Source organism: Fundulus heteroclitus, chromosome 4 (genome assembly GCF_011125445.2).
Source record: "Fundulus heteroclitus isolate FHET01 chromosome 4, MU-UCD_Fhet_4.1, whole genome shotgun sequence".
Classification (NCBI taxonomy): domain Eukaryota; kingdom Metazoa; phylum Chordata; class Actinopteri; order Cyprinodontiformes; family Fundulidae; genus Fundulus; species Fundulus heteroclitus.
The window spans coordinates 40,787,650-40,806,420 of NC_046364.1; the positions used below are offsets into that span (position 1 = coordinate 40,787,650).

The window sequence follows — 18,771 nt, forward strand, 5'->3', positions numbered from 1 at the left end:
CATTGCAGGACTGGCTGCAACGTTTAGAGTTGTAGTCACGCTGGAAGGATTGGCCTGTATTTATTTTGCTCCATCCAATCTTACCCTGAGCTCTGACCAGCTCTTCTGTTCCTGCATGAGGAACCCCCACCCCCAGCATAATGCTGCCACCACCATGCTCCAGGCAAAGACGTTCCATTTTTGCTCTCATCTAACCAGATCACCTTCTCTACATATTGCAAAGTGCAAACAAGCATCTGCAGAATGAGCTTCTCATATGTCTTCCAGCGTTGGCTTTGGTATCGCCGCTCTTCCAGAAAGGCCGACTTTGTGGAGTGGATGACTAACAGTAGTCTTGTACACCACCAGATTTTCTTCTCCAATTACTATGATCCCCTCACTGATTGTCTGATTTTACGCTTTACTCGCCCGGGGCACGTCTCGGTAGCTCTGCAGCTGCGTCATACTCTCTCCATTTTGTAGATAAAAGATCGAGAGCGCTTCAGGAGGCATGCAAAGGTTTGGATGGTGGTTCCTACCCTCTAACCACGTTTAAACCAACTCCCCACCACTTTATCCCTGTCTGTCTGCTGCTTCCTTGAGCTTGGTGGTTTGTTCACTCATGGCCTCTAACAAACCTCTGAGGCTCTCATTTATAGGCACAAGTGGAGACTCTAGTTAGTCAGCATAGGCTTTCTTTGCAGACAAAGTTTCCCCTGGATTTTTTTTATGGGTATCACAGTGAAGTTAGGGGCCACCAGGGGGTTGAAAACCATGTTTGCTTTGCTTTTTTTTTTTCTTTTTTTATAGATGCCACACTAAAATCAGTTTTAAAAGAAAAAATAAAGTTTTACCAGATTTTGCTTGTAACAGGAAAAAAATGTGACAGGGCTCAACCTTTGAGCACCCATGAGCGAAGGGGAAAAGGTGTGTGTTTGCTGCGTTTCAATACCTCGTCTATGATCGGTTTGAGCGTAACTTGCAGATAGTGCATCCCGGCCAGCTTCATGGTCTCATCAATGCACTTAGAAGTCAACGAGTTTCCCCGGAAAATGGTGTTTGGATCCCTATTTGTAAAAGCAAACAAACAAAGCAAGAAAAAAAAAAGAAAAAAGTATCAGTGAGTTTTATTGTCGAGCAAAAATCCAAACTGCTGCATTTTCAGAACACCACAGCCTAAAAGGAGAAATAAACAATGTAGTAATTTACCATCCAAGGTAACTTTGGCTGCAAAAGCCATTTCCACCATTCCTACAACCACTTTAATTAATAATATCGCGTTGCAAAATGAATTGCATATCCTCAATACAATACATCGTTGGCATGCTGCATAAATATTTTTTTGCAAACTCACTGTGTGCGGTTGATTTCCGCATGAGCAATGGCGCTGATGAAAGGCACTATTTTGCCGTAATGAAGAAAGAGACGCACGAGCGGGATGGCGGCTTCCTGCTTCTCTCGACACACCTCCCCCAGAATGTGGGCAGTGGACGCCGACACGGCTGGACAGGCGGGATGGGAGAGACGGTTTCAAAAATGTGATAAACCACAGACCGACGCAGCAGAGGAGGACGGGGCACCGCTGTTCACGTTACCTCGGCGTTAGCAGATTGCAGCAGCAGATCTCTGAGGGCGAGTATGCTCGGAGGGGAAGACGTGGTCCTCGGTGTAAACGATTTCAGACGCAGAGAGCCCAGGTCCTCCACCTTGACGACTCCCTCCGTTCTCCCCGGGGTTGCAAAAAGTACCTGAAGAAGAGCGGGGATTGAAATAAAAGCCATGTCACGGCGTCAAGTTTACACTGATGAGCCTTGAAGGGAAAGGAAAGGAAAAGAAAAATAAAACATTTCTAAGGACATTTTTAACAGCTTTTTTTTACGGCACTTTAAGTCTGATGTAGGAGTCAATCCCAAGTGCTGAACAGATCTGTCGCTAAATTGTATTTTAGGGTTCCCTCACTACAAGCTGCCTGTCCCAAAGACAGTTTGTTCTCATTTATTCTGTTGAAAAAAATACAAATTTTAACATAGTTTTGTCAGATATTTAACAGTATTTTTCACAACAGTATGTTGAATCCTCTGTACCCTCAACTCAAAACATGACTTAATCCACGTGTTTGATTAGGAGTGGTGAGCGATTTAACGTAGATGAGGTTAAGCATTTAGTTTATCACCTTAACCTCATCGCTCTAGCACTTAGTGTCAAACTATGGGACTTTTAGATATTAACAAGCAAATGCAGATGGTTTAGAAACAAAATAAGGAGCTAAAACGAAATCAAGGTGAAATTTAATTTCTAAAGGTGGCCAAAAATCTAGTTTCGATTGAGATTCTTATATTAATCTCACATTGTTAAGATAAAAAAACGTAACTTTTAATAATATAAAAGGGGAGTCTCTTTCTATTGTTAGTGTCGAATTTAACATTTAAGCTCGTAAATCTGTTCTTTAGGCTAGAAAATCCTTAAAAATGTAATGATGTTATTGGAATCAAAGTATATATATATATATATATATATATATATGTATAGAGAGAGAGAGAGAGATAAATAGATAAATGTATGTATCTATATCTATCTATCTATCTATCTATCTATCTATCTATCTATATATAATATATATACATATGATAGATATATATATCGATCAATCGATCGATAGATAGATAGATATATTTATATATATCTATAATATATATATATATATATATATAATATATATATATGTATGTGTATGTGTTGTGTGTGTGTGTGTGTGTGGTGTGTGTGTGTTTAAAAGACAGGTGGCTAAAAAACTCACATCTTGCCGTTCAAAGAAAGTCTTTGGTCAATAGGCGGCAGAGGTAACTGGGTGCTACCAAGCTTGTTGCTGCACACTGCCTGTCAGCTGGCTAGAAAATAGTTTTTAGTTTTGGCAGAGAAGGCCAATTTGTCCAGCTGAGGAATATTTATGGTCATGAAAAACAAGAACAGTCTTGGGAACTAACGGAGGGCCACCTATTGTGGTCATGAAGGGGGCGCTGTTTGAAAACCGCTGTGTGGGTGTCGAGCTTTGAATGGCATGCCTGTTAAGCAGCCGACTGGAGGCCCACAACCCGAACACACAGAAGCACAGATCCAGGAGCACTTTCTATGCGAGAGAAACGTTCTATTACTGGCTTCATCTAAGAGAGAAACTACTAAGCAGATGAGCTCTGAGCCAGCTTTCAAGTCTAGAGGGCGAAAGAGAGCTCATACAGTCAGTCGTTGTGAAAGCTCAGCCAACAGATGCGTTTAGGGGAGAAACGGGTCCAGACACTGAAAGACAGGGCCGAGTGAGCCATCTTCAGACGGATCTACTCATTAACTGTGACCTTGTTAACTTGTGTTAATCTGAGTTTATTCCAAATTTAAGCTTAATGTTTATGTATAAAATATTAAACAACTACTTAAATTTAATGGGTATCAGTATTAATATTGTAATAAATGTGTCATTAGTTCATCAGGAGTAGGGATATTTGTCTGTCTCACCAGGCATCGTGCACTCCAGCTTGGCCCAAAACCCGCAGCGGGACCCGCACCCCACCCAGGAACTCGTCCCCAAACTTCAGGTTGCTGGCGTTCCACAGATCCACCCTGAAAAACGAACAACGCGTTGTCGCTAAAGCTGGACAGAAGCTCAAAGGGAAGCCTTGTTTTCGTGTCCGCCAGGAGAGCTAACGGCTCACCTCAGGGCCAGCTTGTCGACGTCCTCCTCCTCCACGTCAAACTGCCTCTTGGTGTAGCTCAGCGGCCGCGTGACCTACAAACATGCATCAGGTTAAGAGATTCAAAGACCAGCCATCCCTTTTAAAAGATGGGGTAAGCGCGAGTCTGTCAGGGTTTGCCGATAACCCCGGCAATAAAAGAAGAGCAGTCGAAAGGGACAGAAAGATGACAGATGGGCCGTGTTTCCGTCTGAGTGAGACACAGAGGAGGGGTTTTCGGCCAGCAAACACCCCGGAGTATCTGTAGATCTGTTCATGTGGCAATTAGGAAGAAATAAGACGGTCTTGTTGGTTAGAAATCAATGGGCTAGATTGTTTGGTTTGTCCGACTCAATCATACTCTTGTCCAGCTGGAGCTGCCAGAGGGTGGAAGCAGAGGAGAAATGTCAGCGCAGCGCCGCAGCAAACCAGGGTTAACAGCGTAAGAGGGAAAATGAATGTAAAATATACACAATATAGGATAAGCAGACGATGATGGATGGGTGGATTTATGCATGAAGAAGAAACGCATGAAGAAATGTAACCCAAGAATTGTTTTTGCTTTATTTATACAGATTTTATTTTTTAGAGTGACTTAAATTTCAAATCCCATTAACTGAATGGTTTCCAGATTAATGATTTCCACATAAAAAGGTTTATGGTTAGTCGTTTGGACGTGATTCAGAATAGATTTATTTGTTCTCTCTCTTTTATTTTTTTGGTATTAGCATGTCAACATCCCGTATTGTGAAGTGCATCAAAGAGAGGCATGAAGGTGCAGAAGAGTGAAAGACACTGTCTAAAGCACTCCACACCAGACCAATGCAAGTTTGGCTGTTAATAATAACACAAATAAATAACATGAACATTTTATCTTGACTCATAATTGTGAAAAGGTTTTGGATTCCCTGCGATCTGCGGCAGCACTGAAGCATGAGAGCCAAATGCTCATATGTTCACGTCTGGGTGTGGTCTATGGAAAGCTCTTAAATCTACCGCAACGAGTTGAAAACAACAAACTATCTGATCTAAATTATATGTTTTACCGGGTTCTAAAATAAAATAAGAATTAGTATAAACCCAAAAACTGCAGATTCTAGCATTTCAAAATCTTTAAACCAAGTTATAGGCAAATAGGAAAAGTCTGAGAAGATCTAAACACACCCTAAAAAAAAAACTTGATACATACAAAATCCTACAATTTACAGACGTTCTTATTTTATAATAATTGTACCAAGTTTAAAAAAAAGAAAAAAAAGAAACACATGATGGTAACGAACACAATCAGGCCTCTAATGAGCACCACCTATCATTGAAATAGTGCAGAGCCCCATACTTGGAGGGCTTAAACTAATTTACTGTCCTTTCATATTAGGTTATTCAGTTCTGCAACGTCTTCTTTGCACGACATTAAGGACTCGTTGAACTGAAACACATTTTTTATTTCGTTCTGATCCCCCAATTACAGATAAAATCTTTCATCTGCAGAAAGACAGGTCTGCTTTTTCTGTCTCTGTTTTGAGGTGATTATTTTCCGCTTAAAAACATAAATAAACCAACAGTTTTATTTGGTGTTTGTTTCTTTATGCTGTTGTATTTGACCCATATTCAGCAAGTAGTACATAATGCACTATAATTTACCTTTAAACCACTACAGGCTTGATCCCTGTTACCATCTGGTATCAAAGTTTTAAAAAGGTATAGTTTCACAACCTCCAAAAACAAATAAAAAGAGAAATGGAAAAGTTTGATTAAGCTACCTCAAAGTAGAAAATTTCCTCATACTGGGGATTGTTGGTTTTCCTCTTAACTTTGGTCTTCTTGGCCTCTGACCTGAGGGACAGAGCAAATGCTGAACATAAATATATATCTATATAAACAGCTTTATTCCTGTTCAGTCCAGTGATAAAAATAAAAGCATAGACGCACCTCGAAGGACCGAGTAGGGAAACAGCAGCGTAGGGATCACACTGTCCATTAACAATCGGAAGGCCTTGGCACTCCAACACCCTGTTAAAAATAGATATTAATGCATCAGCACAATGCTGGGCAGGAGTCTCGCTCAGTCTGCACCGGCTCTCAGTGGCTTAAATGGTTCAAAACTGTCATTCTGGAAAGAGACCGGACAATATCTGAGGGCCTCGGACCCAATCAGGAGCATTTTCTTTGACGACCCCATTATTACAAAACTGAAAGTCTGATAAGACACGGTGTCATTTCTGTTGAGAATCAGCTCCACGTCGGGCCCCGCTGCAAAATTTTCAGCCTCATCGGGCCCCACACACGATCTCAGTGTCTCTTTCAACCCTCCCGTGCAGCAGGAGACAGGACGCCGTCCCAGAAAACAAGACGATAACCGAGTCCCTGCTATCCGTGCAGCAAAGGGATCGCAGATTGGAGCCGCAAGCCTCCAATCTTACAGCGTCTGCTCTGGAGACTGCCGCATAATCACTTTATTAATAGATGGCGGCTGCAGCTGTGGCGAGTTCAGTTGCTAAAAATGGCTTAACTCGGCTTTATAATGCAAAATAATGACAAGAAGCCGAGCCCAGGCAAGTCCCACGGGCGCTCACACAGCAGCGAGGCGATATTTAAAGAGAGAGCGCCGTCCACCGGCATTTGGTGTGAAAATCAGGATGTTGTATGAAACTTTGTGTTCCTTGTAAGTCAAGTTCCCCAAATATAAAAAGTAAACAGGCAAACAGCGATTAACACCGCTCTCTGTCTGTCGTAGGGAAACAGCATCCTTTCCCAGTTAATACAACAAATGAAACTAAATCCTGGAAGCTTTGACAGAAAAGCATATCCCTGTATTAGTCACACTTCAAGCATGTTATATGTGCAGGGAAGAAAAAAAAGACAGAAAAGAAATTAATGCCATTCAGCTTTATTTGAAAGCCAAAAAAAAAAAAAAGAAAAAAAGCTGCGTTTTACACATACAGTGGTGGAATCTCATCTTTGAGTCTCTGCCTGTCTGTGGAGGCTGACCTGCTGCCCCATGACATCACGCTGTGAGGGGATTAGCACCCAAACAAGGCACCCGGTGGCATGAATCACATCCTGCGAGCGCCGCGAGTCACACACACCAACACGAATTAAACAGCAAATCACAGCGCTTCCCACGTCTGAAACTGACACGTATGCGCCGGCTTGCGCAATCCTCCTGGCACACACACACACACACGCGGGCGCACACACACACACACACACAGCTCTGTAATAAGGAGTAAGGTGTGGGCTTGGTTAAGCATTGCTAATGCTGGAGTGCTTCCTGTCCAGTAAGCTGGTTTATATAACCCCGGCTTGGCCTATAATACATCCAGCCCCCCCCCCCCCTCTTTCTGTCATCACCGCCGTGAGCTCTGACAGGCCAGACAGCGGCGGGCGAAGCGGGCTTGTTTGTTTTAGGCGACATTACCCATGTGAGGTTAATGTGCCTCTGCACCCTGGTTTCCTGTCAGGGACAGCTACACTCAAAAAAAAAAAAACATTACAGCCTCTCTGCCACTCCAAAAAAAAATAAATGCTATTATGAAATGCATGTGATGATGACGAGAGCAGCAGCCTTTGGGACAAAGATGTTTCACTGACACCAAAGCTCAAGAAGTACATGTGGGACAAAGTTGTTGGGGTTTTTTTTTTTTTTTTTTGTTCAGGGGGAGGAGGGGGCATTGAGTAAGACTGTGCAGCAAAACCTCAGCGGGAAGCTATTTGAGTCAGTGACATTTGTGGTCGGATGTCAGAAAATGAAATTGAAATCTAAAGGCTTTTGCTCTTCGTCTAAACCAGCCCCGGCCTACAGTAAACGAAACCTACGAGTAGGCGGGACCCAAACCGTGACGAGGCCACCTGACCTGCGGGCATCGCCCCGTCCCGCCTCCACAAGAGGACAGAGACGGGACACTTTGATGATCATCTTATCACAAGTCTTCCCGAGTTCTTGGCTTTTCTCTCTGAGCTCTTCCCGGGGGCATAGCAGGTGGTGGAAGCCCATCCAGTTGACCAGATATACGAATGGCGGGCACATGAAAGTATACTAACCTTACCAGAGTGATCCGTCGCGGTCAGAACGTTGGCCACGCTGATTTTGTGAGAACGGTTGCAATTCGATGTGTTGTGCGGCTCTAGCGTTTGCGTAAGCATCCCAAAGCTTCACATGTGTGTCCTTATTTTAGAGCGGGAAACAACCATTGTGGTTTTGGTTGCTTAAATCGGTCTACTTTGTTGATTTGCATGAATTTGCGCTTGCAAATTCAGACTATGTGTAGTTTTTTTTTCTTGCAACACTTTTGCTTTAAAGTTTTATTTCCAGGCACTGTGCCTACTAAAGGCAAAAAAACAAAAAAAACAATTACACTATAATAAATAGTTATAGTAATTTTGATGATCTCCGTAAGTCTAATAAAGCTTCATGAAGAACATGTTTTTAGCCTCTGTCATGCAGAGAGTCTGGAGTTTTCCACCATGGCTCAATGTTTCTTCAGCACACCGTCGGCGTTGAAACGATGCAGTCTAACCGGCAGGATTTTAGATGAAACAAAACTTGTGGCTGAAATCATCTCACAGTGGGAGTGGGACTAGTCAGATAAGATGATTTCTTGAGGTACCGACACATAATCATAATCACCAGAGTCCCAGCTGAGCATCAGCACCCGGCCGGCGATCGTTTGCATATTCCAAAATAATCCCTCCGTGCGGTTTCAAGGTATCAGAGGATTACTCTCAGGAGGAGAAAACTCGTCCAAACATGCAAATGATATGATCGAATGTTGAGGCCGTTTTCATTGCTGCGGCTAATTCGGTTCTGTCTGCGCGTCTTGTCGCTGAAGGAAGGATTTCTGGAGCCGGACGCACGCAGCAGCTCTCTCTGCCCCCCCCTTAACGCACGTGTCCCTCCAGAGAAATCTGACGACATGACCTGCTGCTCTTCCCTCTAAGCTCCTTACCAATATGTGATCTGGGAGCAGAGCCGCACACTGGCTCATCATCAAGCACACAAGAACCCATTGACGGTTGTGTCACTCATCCCCGCGTTAAGTTCCTCTGAGACGTGGAACAAAGCCATCGGGCTTCAGACACACACACACAGCCCACTTATGACTTCGCCCCCTAACACATTTCCCAAATGCAGATGACCTGTAACGAAGATCACAAACCTGGGAGCAACTCGCTTCCTGTCACCGCGATAGCAGGATAAAGCATTCTGCGGTAAAGCCACCGCAGCGACAAATACTGCAGGGCTTGCTGTTTTAAAGCATGATTCATGCAGCAAGTCACTGCTGGGAGAATCTCTGTAACATAGCTGGAAGACCACTCGATGCTTTGCGCTCGGCTTTTTAGTAACCGGTCTAATATTCAAGGAGAGGGATCCTTGTTTGGTACCGAAGAAGCGCTACACATTCGATTTGATCCCACTGATGTCCATTAAGCCACAGGGATCAGAGTGTGGCAACAGACCAACAACGATAGAGAGGAGAAAGACTGGCCTGAAATATGCATATCATTTATCATTTATATATAATTTACTGGTCGGTAACGGTAAAATGTAAAAAAAAAAAAGAAAAAATACATATTTTCTATATTATGCCTTTAGATTTGTGGGAACTGAAAGTAATCAGGGATATAGCCAAGGGAGCTTTGGTTGATGTTTTATTCCCGTCATCATCCTGCTCATTCTGTCAGGTGGTTAAAACAAACTTTACACCTGATCCTGCCTTCCTTCTTTTTCCAGTTATTCTGAATGTTTTGAATACCACACTGACACGCCCTACAGGAGGGTTTAGTCAACATAACTTTTTCTTCTTGTAGCCATTTGGTGGTATGTTGCCCTGTCTTTTCCAGTTTTGAAGAATGCCTAATTTTATTCAGTGGGACAGAAGGTCGTGTTTCACCCACATTATCGTTCATTATGAGCAACAACTCTCCTGCGATAGGAGAAAAAAAAAAACAAGTAATGATAAAACGGTTTTGCATTGCAGGCGATGTTTTCTGTTGGCTAGCTTCTACGTAACTGTATCTGAAACCGTTGTGATTATATATGTCATGAATTAACTGATAATAAAGTAACAATTACTAAAGGATAAAACACAGACGGCACGGGAAGCCTAGGAGGGTGCATAATGTTCGTGTTTGTGTGGACTCACCGTGTGGCCAGTTTATGGCTGATCACGCCGCTGTCGGTGATAACTTCGCTCAGACGCAGCTCCAGGTGCACTTTTCCCTGCAGGACACACAGAAAAACCCAACAACTAATTTGTTTTGTGTATACGGCACCATGTCGGTTTGGCTGTATGTTTTTGGATCATTATTCTGCTGAATGACCAGGTGACGATCCATTTTCTTTTCTAACAGATAAAATTAGACTTTTTTTTAGTATATCTTCCTCTTTCACAGAGCTTTCCCCCAGCACCGCAAATCCTCCACCAGAGCTAAAACTGCTTATAAAGCCGGGCGTACACTGTACGAGTTTTTCAGTTGTGGTACTTATATACATCTCAAACTGTGCGACGGAACCGCGGGGTTTAAAAAGTTCACCGCTCACGATCCTGTTGTACGGCGCGACGGCTCGGGACGCGACAGGGAGTGCTCATACTGTACATCCGAACGTAGAATGAGAAGATTAAGATGAAGAAGAAGAATAAGAATAATAAGAGAATAATAATAAGACGACGAATACAGAATACGAAGAATAAAAGCACTAAATAAGAAGAAGAAGAGAGACGACTCCTGCTCGCCTCACTATCATCTCACTCCTCTCCTCCTCTATGCTGGGCTCAATGCTAACTCCCCTCCCCTCCCCCTCCTCCTCTCTCCTCCTCCTCCTCCGTCCTCCTCCTCTCCTTCCTCCGGCCTCCTCCTCATCCTCTCCTCCTCCGCCATCCCTCCTCCTCCTCCTCTCCTCCTCCATCCTTGCCTCCTCCTCCGCCGCCTCCTCCTCCTCCTCCTCCTTCCTCCTTCCTCCCTCCTCCTTCCTCCCTCCTCCTCCCCTCCTCCCCGCTCCTACCATCCTCCGCCTCCTCCTCCTCCCTGCCTCCTCCCTCCTACTCCTCCGCCTCCTTCCGCCGTCCTCCTCCTCCGTCCTCCTCCCTCCTCCTCCTCCTCCTACCTCACATCCTCCTCCCTCCCGCCTCCTTCTCCTCCCATCCTCCTCCTCCTCCTCCTCCTCCGCCTCCCTCCTCCTCATCCTCCTCCTCCTCGCCGCCTCCCTCCTCCTCCCCTCCTCCTCCTATCCTCACTCCGCCTCATCCTCCTCCTCCTCCTCCTCCTCCCTGCCTCCTCCTCCTCCTCCGCCTCCGCCTCCTACCTCCTCCTCCTCCTCCTCCTCCTCCTACCTCCTCCTCTCCGCTCCTCTCGCGCCTCCTCCTTCTCCCTCCTCCTCCTCCTCCTACCTCCTCGCTACTCCTCATCCTCCTCCTCACTACCTGCCTCCTCACCTCCCGCCTCCTCCTCCTCCTCCTCTCGCCTCCTCCTCCTCCTCCTCCTCCTTCCTCCTCCTCCCTCCATCCTCCTCCTCCTCCGCCTGCTCGTCCGCCGTCCCTCACTACCGCCCTACCCTCCCTCCTCCCTCCTTCAGTACACCGGCACTACCTTCACTCATCCTACGTCCTCCTCCTCTCACTAAACTACCCTCCTCCGCCTCCTCCTCATCCTCCTCCTCCTCCGCCTCCTCCTCACCTCCTCCTCCTCCGTCCTCCTCCTCCTCCTCCTCCTCCTCCTCCTCCTCCTCCTCCGCCTCCTCCTCCCCCTCCTCCTCCGCCTCCTCCCTCCTCCTCCTCCTCCTCCTCCTCCTCCTCCTCCTCCTCCTCCTCCTCCTCCTCCGCTCCTCCGCCTCATGCCTCCTCCTCCTCCTCTCCTCCTCCCTCCCACTCCTCCTCCTCCTCTCCTCCTCCTCCTCGCTCCTCCTCCCCTGCCTCCTCCTCCTCCTCCTCCTCCTCTCCTCCGCCTCCTCCTCCTCCTCCTCATCTCTCCTCCTCCTCCTCCCCTCCTCCCTCCTCCTCCTCCTCCTCCGCCTCCGCCTCCGCCGCCTCCTCCCCTCCGCCTCCTCCTCCTCCCGTCCTCCCTCCTCCTCCGCCTCCTCCTCCTCCTCCTCCTCCGCCCTCCTCCTCCTCTCCTCCTCCTCCGCCTCCTCCTCCGCCTCCGCCCCTCCTCCGCCTCCGCCTCCTCCTCCTCCTCCCCTCCGCCTCCCCTCCTCCTCCCCTCCTCCTCCTCCTCCTCCTCCTCCTCCTCCTCCCCCTCCTCCTCCTCCCCCTCCTTCTCCCCTCCCCCTCCTCTTCCTCCCCCTCCTCCTCCTCCCCCTCCTCCTCCCTCCCCCCCACCTCCTCCTCCTCCTCCTCCTTCGCCTCCTCCCGCTCCTCCTCCTCCTCCGCCTCCGAAAAGAAGAAGATAAGGAGTGTCATGCTACTGTAAACATTACCGGAGAGAAACGCGCTGCTTTGGCAATATGCGCAATTTTGTGTGCAGAAAGCCCTAAAAAGAAAAGGCCACGACGTATTTGGAGAAAGACATGGCTGAGGAAACATGACTACTACGGTCTGTCAGTTTTACAGAAAGAACTTGAGGTAAGCTGGTGACCGTGCACATTTAACACCCCAGCCTTTTCCTCTTTGTTTATCAACAATGTCACGATATTCAGTTAAATCTACTTGTTTGCGCGTGCGCACTGCGCAAGGTTGGGGGGAAAAACGGCTCGTAAACTGTCGTAGCTCTGCTTCAACAGCAAACGAAAACCTCACAACGGCCGACTGATTTCAACCGACCGTCCGAGATGGTTATGAGAAGCCAGTCGCCCCTCTGCCCACGTCATGCCGGAGATATTTTCCCTGTGAAGTGATTGGATTAATGACATAATGACAGTGGAGTGAAGAAAAGCTCCATTAATTAACGGCATCAGTATGCAAACTCACAGGCGTTGCTCTTTCTGGGCAATTCAAGCAGAGGGAATACACACACACACACACACACACACACACACACACACACACACACACACACACTAATGCATGCATGCATGCGTGCACAGGCCAAACAATGTGTCCTCTATTAAACGGAGAAGAGAGACACTCTATCTTCCTACTTCATTTGATCCATCTCCTTCGCTTTTCTCTCTGAGCTCTGCGTCTCTTGCACATCCTTCCTCTCCCCAGCTCCGCCGATGAATGTGTCTCTGTTTCAGATCGCTGCTCCGGGGCTATACACACCCATCTGTCTGCAGATGTTACTTGCTCACTGTTTGCTCTGTGCGTCCGTGAGTGTGGGTGACTGACAGCGCCGAAAATGCCGCACATGCGGCGTACAAAGAGCGGCGAAGGAAAGCGGCGAAAAAGGCAATCGGCGGCAGATTTCTGGAAACCTGGATCCCCGTTTCAACGGTTTCAACGCTTAAGACAGACACCTGGATATGCATCTTAGTTTTAACTCCCAGTTTAAAAAAGCACAGATCCAAATCCATCTAGAATCTGAGAATGGAGCTTTTTACAACAACCAGGGTTGGATTTCACAACAGTGTTCATCGACAGAAAAAAAACAACTGAGGAACAGGTCAGGAAATGTTTACACTGCACAGCTATCTTTAGGGAATACTTTGTCAATATAGTTCAAGTTTTAAACATTTAAAAAGGAAATGCACTGAAAAAGGCAATCGGCGGCAGATTTCTGGAAACCTGGATCCCCCCCCGGTGTTTCAACGGTTTTAACGCTTAAGACGGACGCCTGGATATGCATCAGATTTTTAATGCCCAGTTTAACCCCAGCTGATTTGGCTGCAAATGCAGCTTTCATTTTTATTTTTTACCAAAAAACACATTTTAATTGCTCAGATGTAGCCAGTTTATTCTTTATTTTGAAATATATCTTCAGCCTGTCTGATTTCCCGTTCCCGTCGCTGTTCACACCAACAATCAAGCTCTTTCAGCTCACCTGCGCCTGCCAGTCACCCTCATGCCATTCATGCAACAAAATCCACAAAACACGTCGTGCGTTTTGTTGCCATTTCGGATTCCAATATGTCCGGCGTTGCAGTAAGTTCTGCCCACGATCGACCTGACATCAGAGATTTCTTACCCATTGAGGTGATTTTCTAAATAACTCACTCAGTGTTTTTTGATTCAATTATCAAGGCCAGGCAAAAGAAATTATGGATGTGAATTTCTCCAATGTGAGATCAATAAAGCCTATCTTATCTTATCTTATCTATGCAAGAGGTTCCCACAACTCCTAAAGATTTATGCTGAAAACCCTAAATGCTGAATTGCTACAGTGACATTAATTTAGTATTAGCATTTCTGTATTTATATGAATTTTAATATTCGTGGACGCTCTTAGTCATATGCTTATTTTCAATGTTTCCAATTTTTTCTTTTTGTATCTAGCCATTGATTCTGCTGCTACGACATCGCGGTATCCCTGCTTCTATTTGGCCATCATCGCAAACAACTAAAACTGTACCCATCCATATAATTAAATATAAAGTAGAGGATAGCAGGGTGCGGTGGTGAACCTCAGCCTATGGACCATGGCTGTGTCTTCTCTCTCAACCCTAATTCCTGTCAAATAACGTGCCAAATACCTTTAAAACGGCAGAGGATAGATTGCATTTACTTTAATTAGATGGCATTATGTCTAGAGTGAAGATATCAGACATACAAAACCATGGAGGGATACTGAAAGAAAAGCACTTCTCTGAATCAGTGTGATGCTATTGCTGAGGACCAAGGACCAGAGGTGCATGACTGAAGCAGATTTTTAATAACCAGAGCTCAGGAACCAGGAGCAGACTGGTGAAAGCAACAATCACCCGACTAGATTAGCCACTGAATGAAGGAGGATGCATTATGGGGAGTTTGACCACCGAATGCCGACTCAGATGAGGAAGAGCGGTGAGAGAGAGCAGGAAGGTGAGGGACTGGAGTAAAATTAGTAACTAACAAATGCAAAACACAGGAATACACGTGAACGTAAGATGATAAACTGGGTTCTAGAGGGTTTTTTTACATTCCTGTGGAGCAAAAGCAGGATAAGGTTGGAGAAAGCTGCAGAAATACTGGAAGTTCTTCTCTCTGATGCTTCCTTACCAACAGATACTGAGGACATGTTGGAGGATTTAAGACATCTCTGTGTCCAGCAGGACAGCAAATGCTGCTGGATAAAAATGCACTTCAAGAAGACCGGTTTGAACACTGAGCTATATAATACACTGGAGTGCTGATTTTGCCGAAAAACTGAAGTCACTGGTCGCCATCTTGCTACTCCCTACTCTCACAGAACCCCACAGGATTTGGTTGCAACTACAAGCAGTTTTCTGGCTGAGTGAAAACGTTTCACAGGTAATTCTACATTCAGTGGATGTACTAACACTATCAACTACTAGGATATTAGGTGCTGAAATATTTTACATGTTATTTATATTAAATATACATATATGTATATATAAATATTTGTACATGTATATATGTATATATATGTATACATATATGTAAATATATGTTTTTGTATATTGTTATTTATATATTTATAAATGTTATATATGTATATTTAAATGAATAAAATGCTAAATATTTCAGCACATGACTTTCTCAGTTCTTGATAGTTTTAGAACATAACATAAAAGTATATGGCATTTGACATTTTAAAAGTTTTAAGCCCCCCCTGAACATTAAAAAATCCTCATTATTCGATGCTGTAGCGCACATATTCCTTAGTTACTGGAGGAAAATAGGGAGTACCAATATGGCGGCTGGTGGCTTCAAAGCGACTCGTTCTAACAGACGGTGATTAGCACTCCAGTGTATAATATAGCTCAGTGGGTTTGAACAATTTAGCAAAGGCCAGCCTTTAGCCTCACAATGGGTGTAATGAGAACAGAACAAGATATGAACCTGGCCTCTTTAAAGAGGATCTTGGAGGTTACGGAGATCTTCTCCTTTCTGCTCACGCACAACCAGTGACAAAGGTGAGTGGATGTTTTTTTTCTTTGTGTTTTTTTGTTTTGAAATGATTATTTCCACAGAAAACACAGAGATCCAGGTGACTTTGACCCTGCAGCCTTGGATGTTTCAGGTGCACACAGGCCGTGTTTGTTTGGGTTCTGCTCCGACTCCCAACATTAACACACAGACGAGGTATCGCACAAATACACGCCTGCATATCCTGTGCACAGGGTGAAGACTCTGGGTGATTCCTGCTTTGATTCGGCCACTCGAGAGGACATGCTGAAACAATGCTCGTGCGTTCTGGGGTCCTTTTAAGCGTTTCTTTGTTTTTAATTAACAAACAATATTCAGGCTCAGGTTAAACTGACCTCATGACACTTTCTGATATCAGTGACACAGCCTTTAAAATGTCCCGGTGCTTCATAAGTTTGATCTAACGGCAATAAAGACACATAATTTATAGACATTCAACAAAACTTAGACACAAATGCTCTAAGTACGTAGCTCAAATAATCAGATAACATTCATGAAGAGAGCCGCTGAAGAAATATCTATTTTCACAGCAGTTCAAGCCGCAGATTCCTTAAATGTTAATGAGTGACCACCCCAGAGCCCTGATTATATGCCCATTTAATAGAGAAATTGGAAGCATGATTAAAAGTTAAAAAAGGAAGACAGCAGGAATACAAATCTGTCCCATGAGCGGGCCTCAGGCCATGCAAAGCCCAGTACGGGGGTGATGCAGCTGAATTTTACTGGAAGCCAGCGACCGGGGATCTGGGAACGGGAGGATGTGGGACTGCCACTTTAGTTTTTGTTGGCTGCTGCTGTACGCTGGGATATTATTGCACTGACGATCAAAGTCGGGACAAAAAGCGTTCGGAGAATTCGCCGCAGTCTTTCTGGCTCTGAACGTCATAAAAGAAAATATTGCAGCTTTGCAGCTCAAACTTGCATGTTACGTTGATCTGTGCTGCCAAGCGGCGCGGCATTGTTTGATCCCATGAAAACAACTGGAGGGAGAATAGCTCAAAAAGGGAAAGGGGATTGTCCCACTTTTACCGTTTCTCACAAACGACACAGTGATTCTCGGGGGTCAGCCCTGTGTCGCATGTGAAGGGGCGGCTGAACTGACAAACCAGCATTCCCTTACATTTAACTTCCAGCGAGACACACTGTTAATTATGACAGCCCAATTAGTTTGTGTCACCTTTTTGTAATCTGTCATTCAGTCCTGTTTTAGAGAACTAAAGCTTATTCCATTTTAGTCGACGAAAACATAAAGTCATGAGGCCATTATTATTTAATTTATTCTCCTGGGAGTGTCTAGAACTAAGATTATATTTTGCAATACACAGATACTGATTTACCTTTGTCATTTAAGTCTTAGTGGCTATGTTTCCAGGCTTATTTTGGCCATTCCACAGGACTTCAGTTGGATGAAAAAAACGAAATTAATCTCCATTATTTTTTTTCCCATGTTTTTGTTTGTATACTAATAAAAATATTAGTCATATTCATCATAGCTTCGGTTATTTTGCATTCAATTTATATTTTGTTTTTGTCCAGAGAAATAATTGTTGACAAAAACGACAACAATCAACTAGATGAACACTGGCTAGACATTCAAGGAATCTTTTAAAGAGGTTTTCTAAAAGTCTTTTTGGATCTTGGTAACTTTTTCACTAATTTTCAGTCAAGTTCAGTCCGATCCTAACCGACTGTGATTCTGCTGATTTTGACCTAAAAAACAATATGGCACATAATAATTTCTTAAAATTGTTATCTATTGTTTCTTGAAAAAGCTATTCATTTTTAAGACCTAAAGACCTGAAACATCACCTGAGAGATGCACCATCCTTCATTTACTCTAAATCACGTTTTCAGCTAAAGGTTCTTTGGGAATCACCTTTGTGATGCTTAAAAAGTTTATCTGCTAACTCTTATTTCTGGTATTTTTCATAGATTAAAGAAATTCATGTAGTGTGTGATGAAGTCGACACATTACTGGTTGATTCCTTTCTTTAAGTGTTTTTATGCCAGAATGACTATTTATGTCAAAAGTTACATGAAAAGAAGCAATCTTGTCAATCTTGTCAAATGTTCTTGGGATGGGGGGTTAAAATATAAATACGAGTATCATGTCTCTTATAATTGAAATTATATAATCACTGATGCTCAATAAAAAAAGGTATAAAAAAAAGAAAAGAAGCAATCTAAATTTTGAAAACTGTCAGGTATATGGCAGAAAATAGAAAAATAACCCAAAATACAAAAAAAAAAAAAAACTTAAATAAATACAAAAAAAAACTGTATTTCTTGGTAACCTTCAAATATGATCAACAGCATATATACGTTTGCAAGAAAGTCTGTCGGCTTGGAAGTAAAACAAAAGCAAGTTGCAGAGCTTTTACGCGTGAATATTTAAATAAAATGCAGATTTGGTTTACAATCCTGATATCAAGTGGAATAATTCACCTACAAATTAAGTCTAAGCCACATATTTGCTCAACTTTGATCATGCACGTGATGCTGACTGAATAAAGTAAAGAGTGAAGAAAGTATCATGTATTTTAACGTCACACTTTTTCCATCCGGGTGTACAAGCAAACTAGAGATTCTTTACAATGACAAAAAAAAAAAAAACAAAAGAGGGAAAAAACTGCTTGTTGTTCAGAAAGCTTGACTGTTTTCTCTCGGTACTGACCTGCACCTCTGAGTCAGCGCTGACAGGCTGCAGCTGGAACCAGGTGTCTTTCCCATGGTATTTCTGCAGGTCCTCTTTCTTCACGGCAACTTTGCCTACACAAACAGCAAACAAGACAAATGAGCTCATAACTCACTTCATGCTTTCCCGAAAAGAAGAAAAAAAAAAGCCTACACGTTCAGATTTAATCTACAGCAAATCCTCGACAGAGGCCAACGCGCGGCGCTCACATGTCTGCTCATGCACTGTAAATCCTCACACATCCATCCATCCATCCATCTCTGCTTTATCCAAACAGTCACCTGGAGGAGAAACACGCACAATGTGTGCACTTTGGTGGCCTGGAGATAACCCCTAAAAGTTCAGCGTACCACCTGCAGTCGTTCCCACACACACACACACACACACACACACACACACACACACACACACACAC

At 44.2% G+C, this 18,771-nt stretch overlaps 1 protein-coding gene across 1 annotated transcript in view; it reads right to left on the minus strand.

Annotated features, from left to right (window-relative positions):
* Nucleotides 1–3,200: 3,200 nt before the first annotated feature.
* The window catches only part of LOC118563004 (ras GTPase-activating protein 3-like), a 41,537-nt gene continuing 25,966 nt past the window's right edge, over nt 3,201–18,771 (minus strand). The window contains exons 4-10 of the mRNA XM_036136581.1: nt 18,336–18,430; nt 9,845–9,921; nt 5,631–5,711; nt 5,462–5,534; nt 3,684–3,757; nt 3,487–3,591; nt 3,201–3,273 (exon numbers count right to left, since the gene is read on the minus strand). Of these exons, the coding sequence (XP_035992474.1) occupies nt 3,216–3,273; nt 3,487–3,591; nt 3,684–3,757; nt 5,462–5,534; nt 5,631–5,711; nt 9,845–9,921; nt 18,336–18,430 (563 nt within the window). The 3' untranslated portion in view covers nt 3,201–3,215. The remainder of the gene's footprint in view (nt 3,274–3,486; nt 3,592–3,683; nt 3,758–5,461; nt 5,535–5,630; nt 5,712–9,844; nt 9,922–18,335; nt 18,431–18,771) is intronic.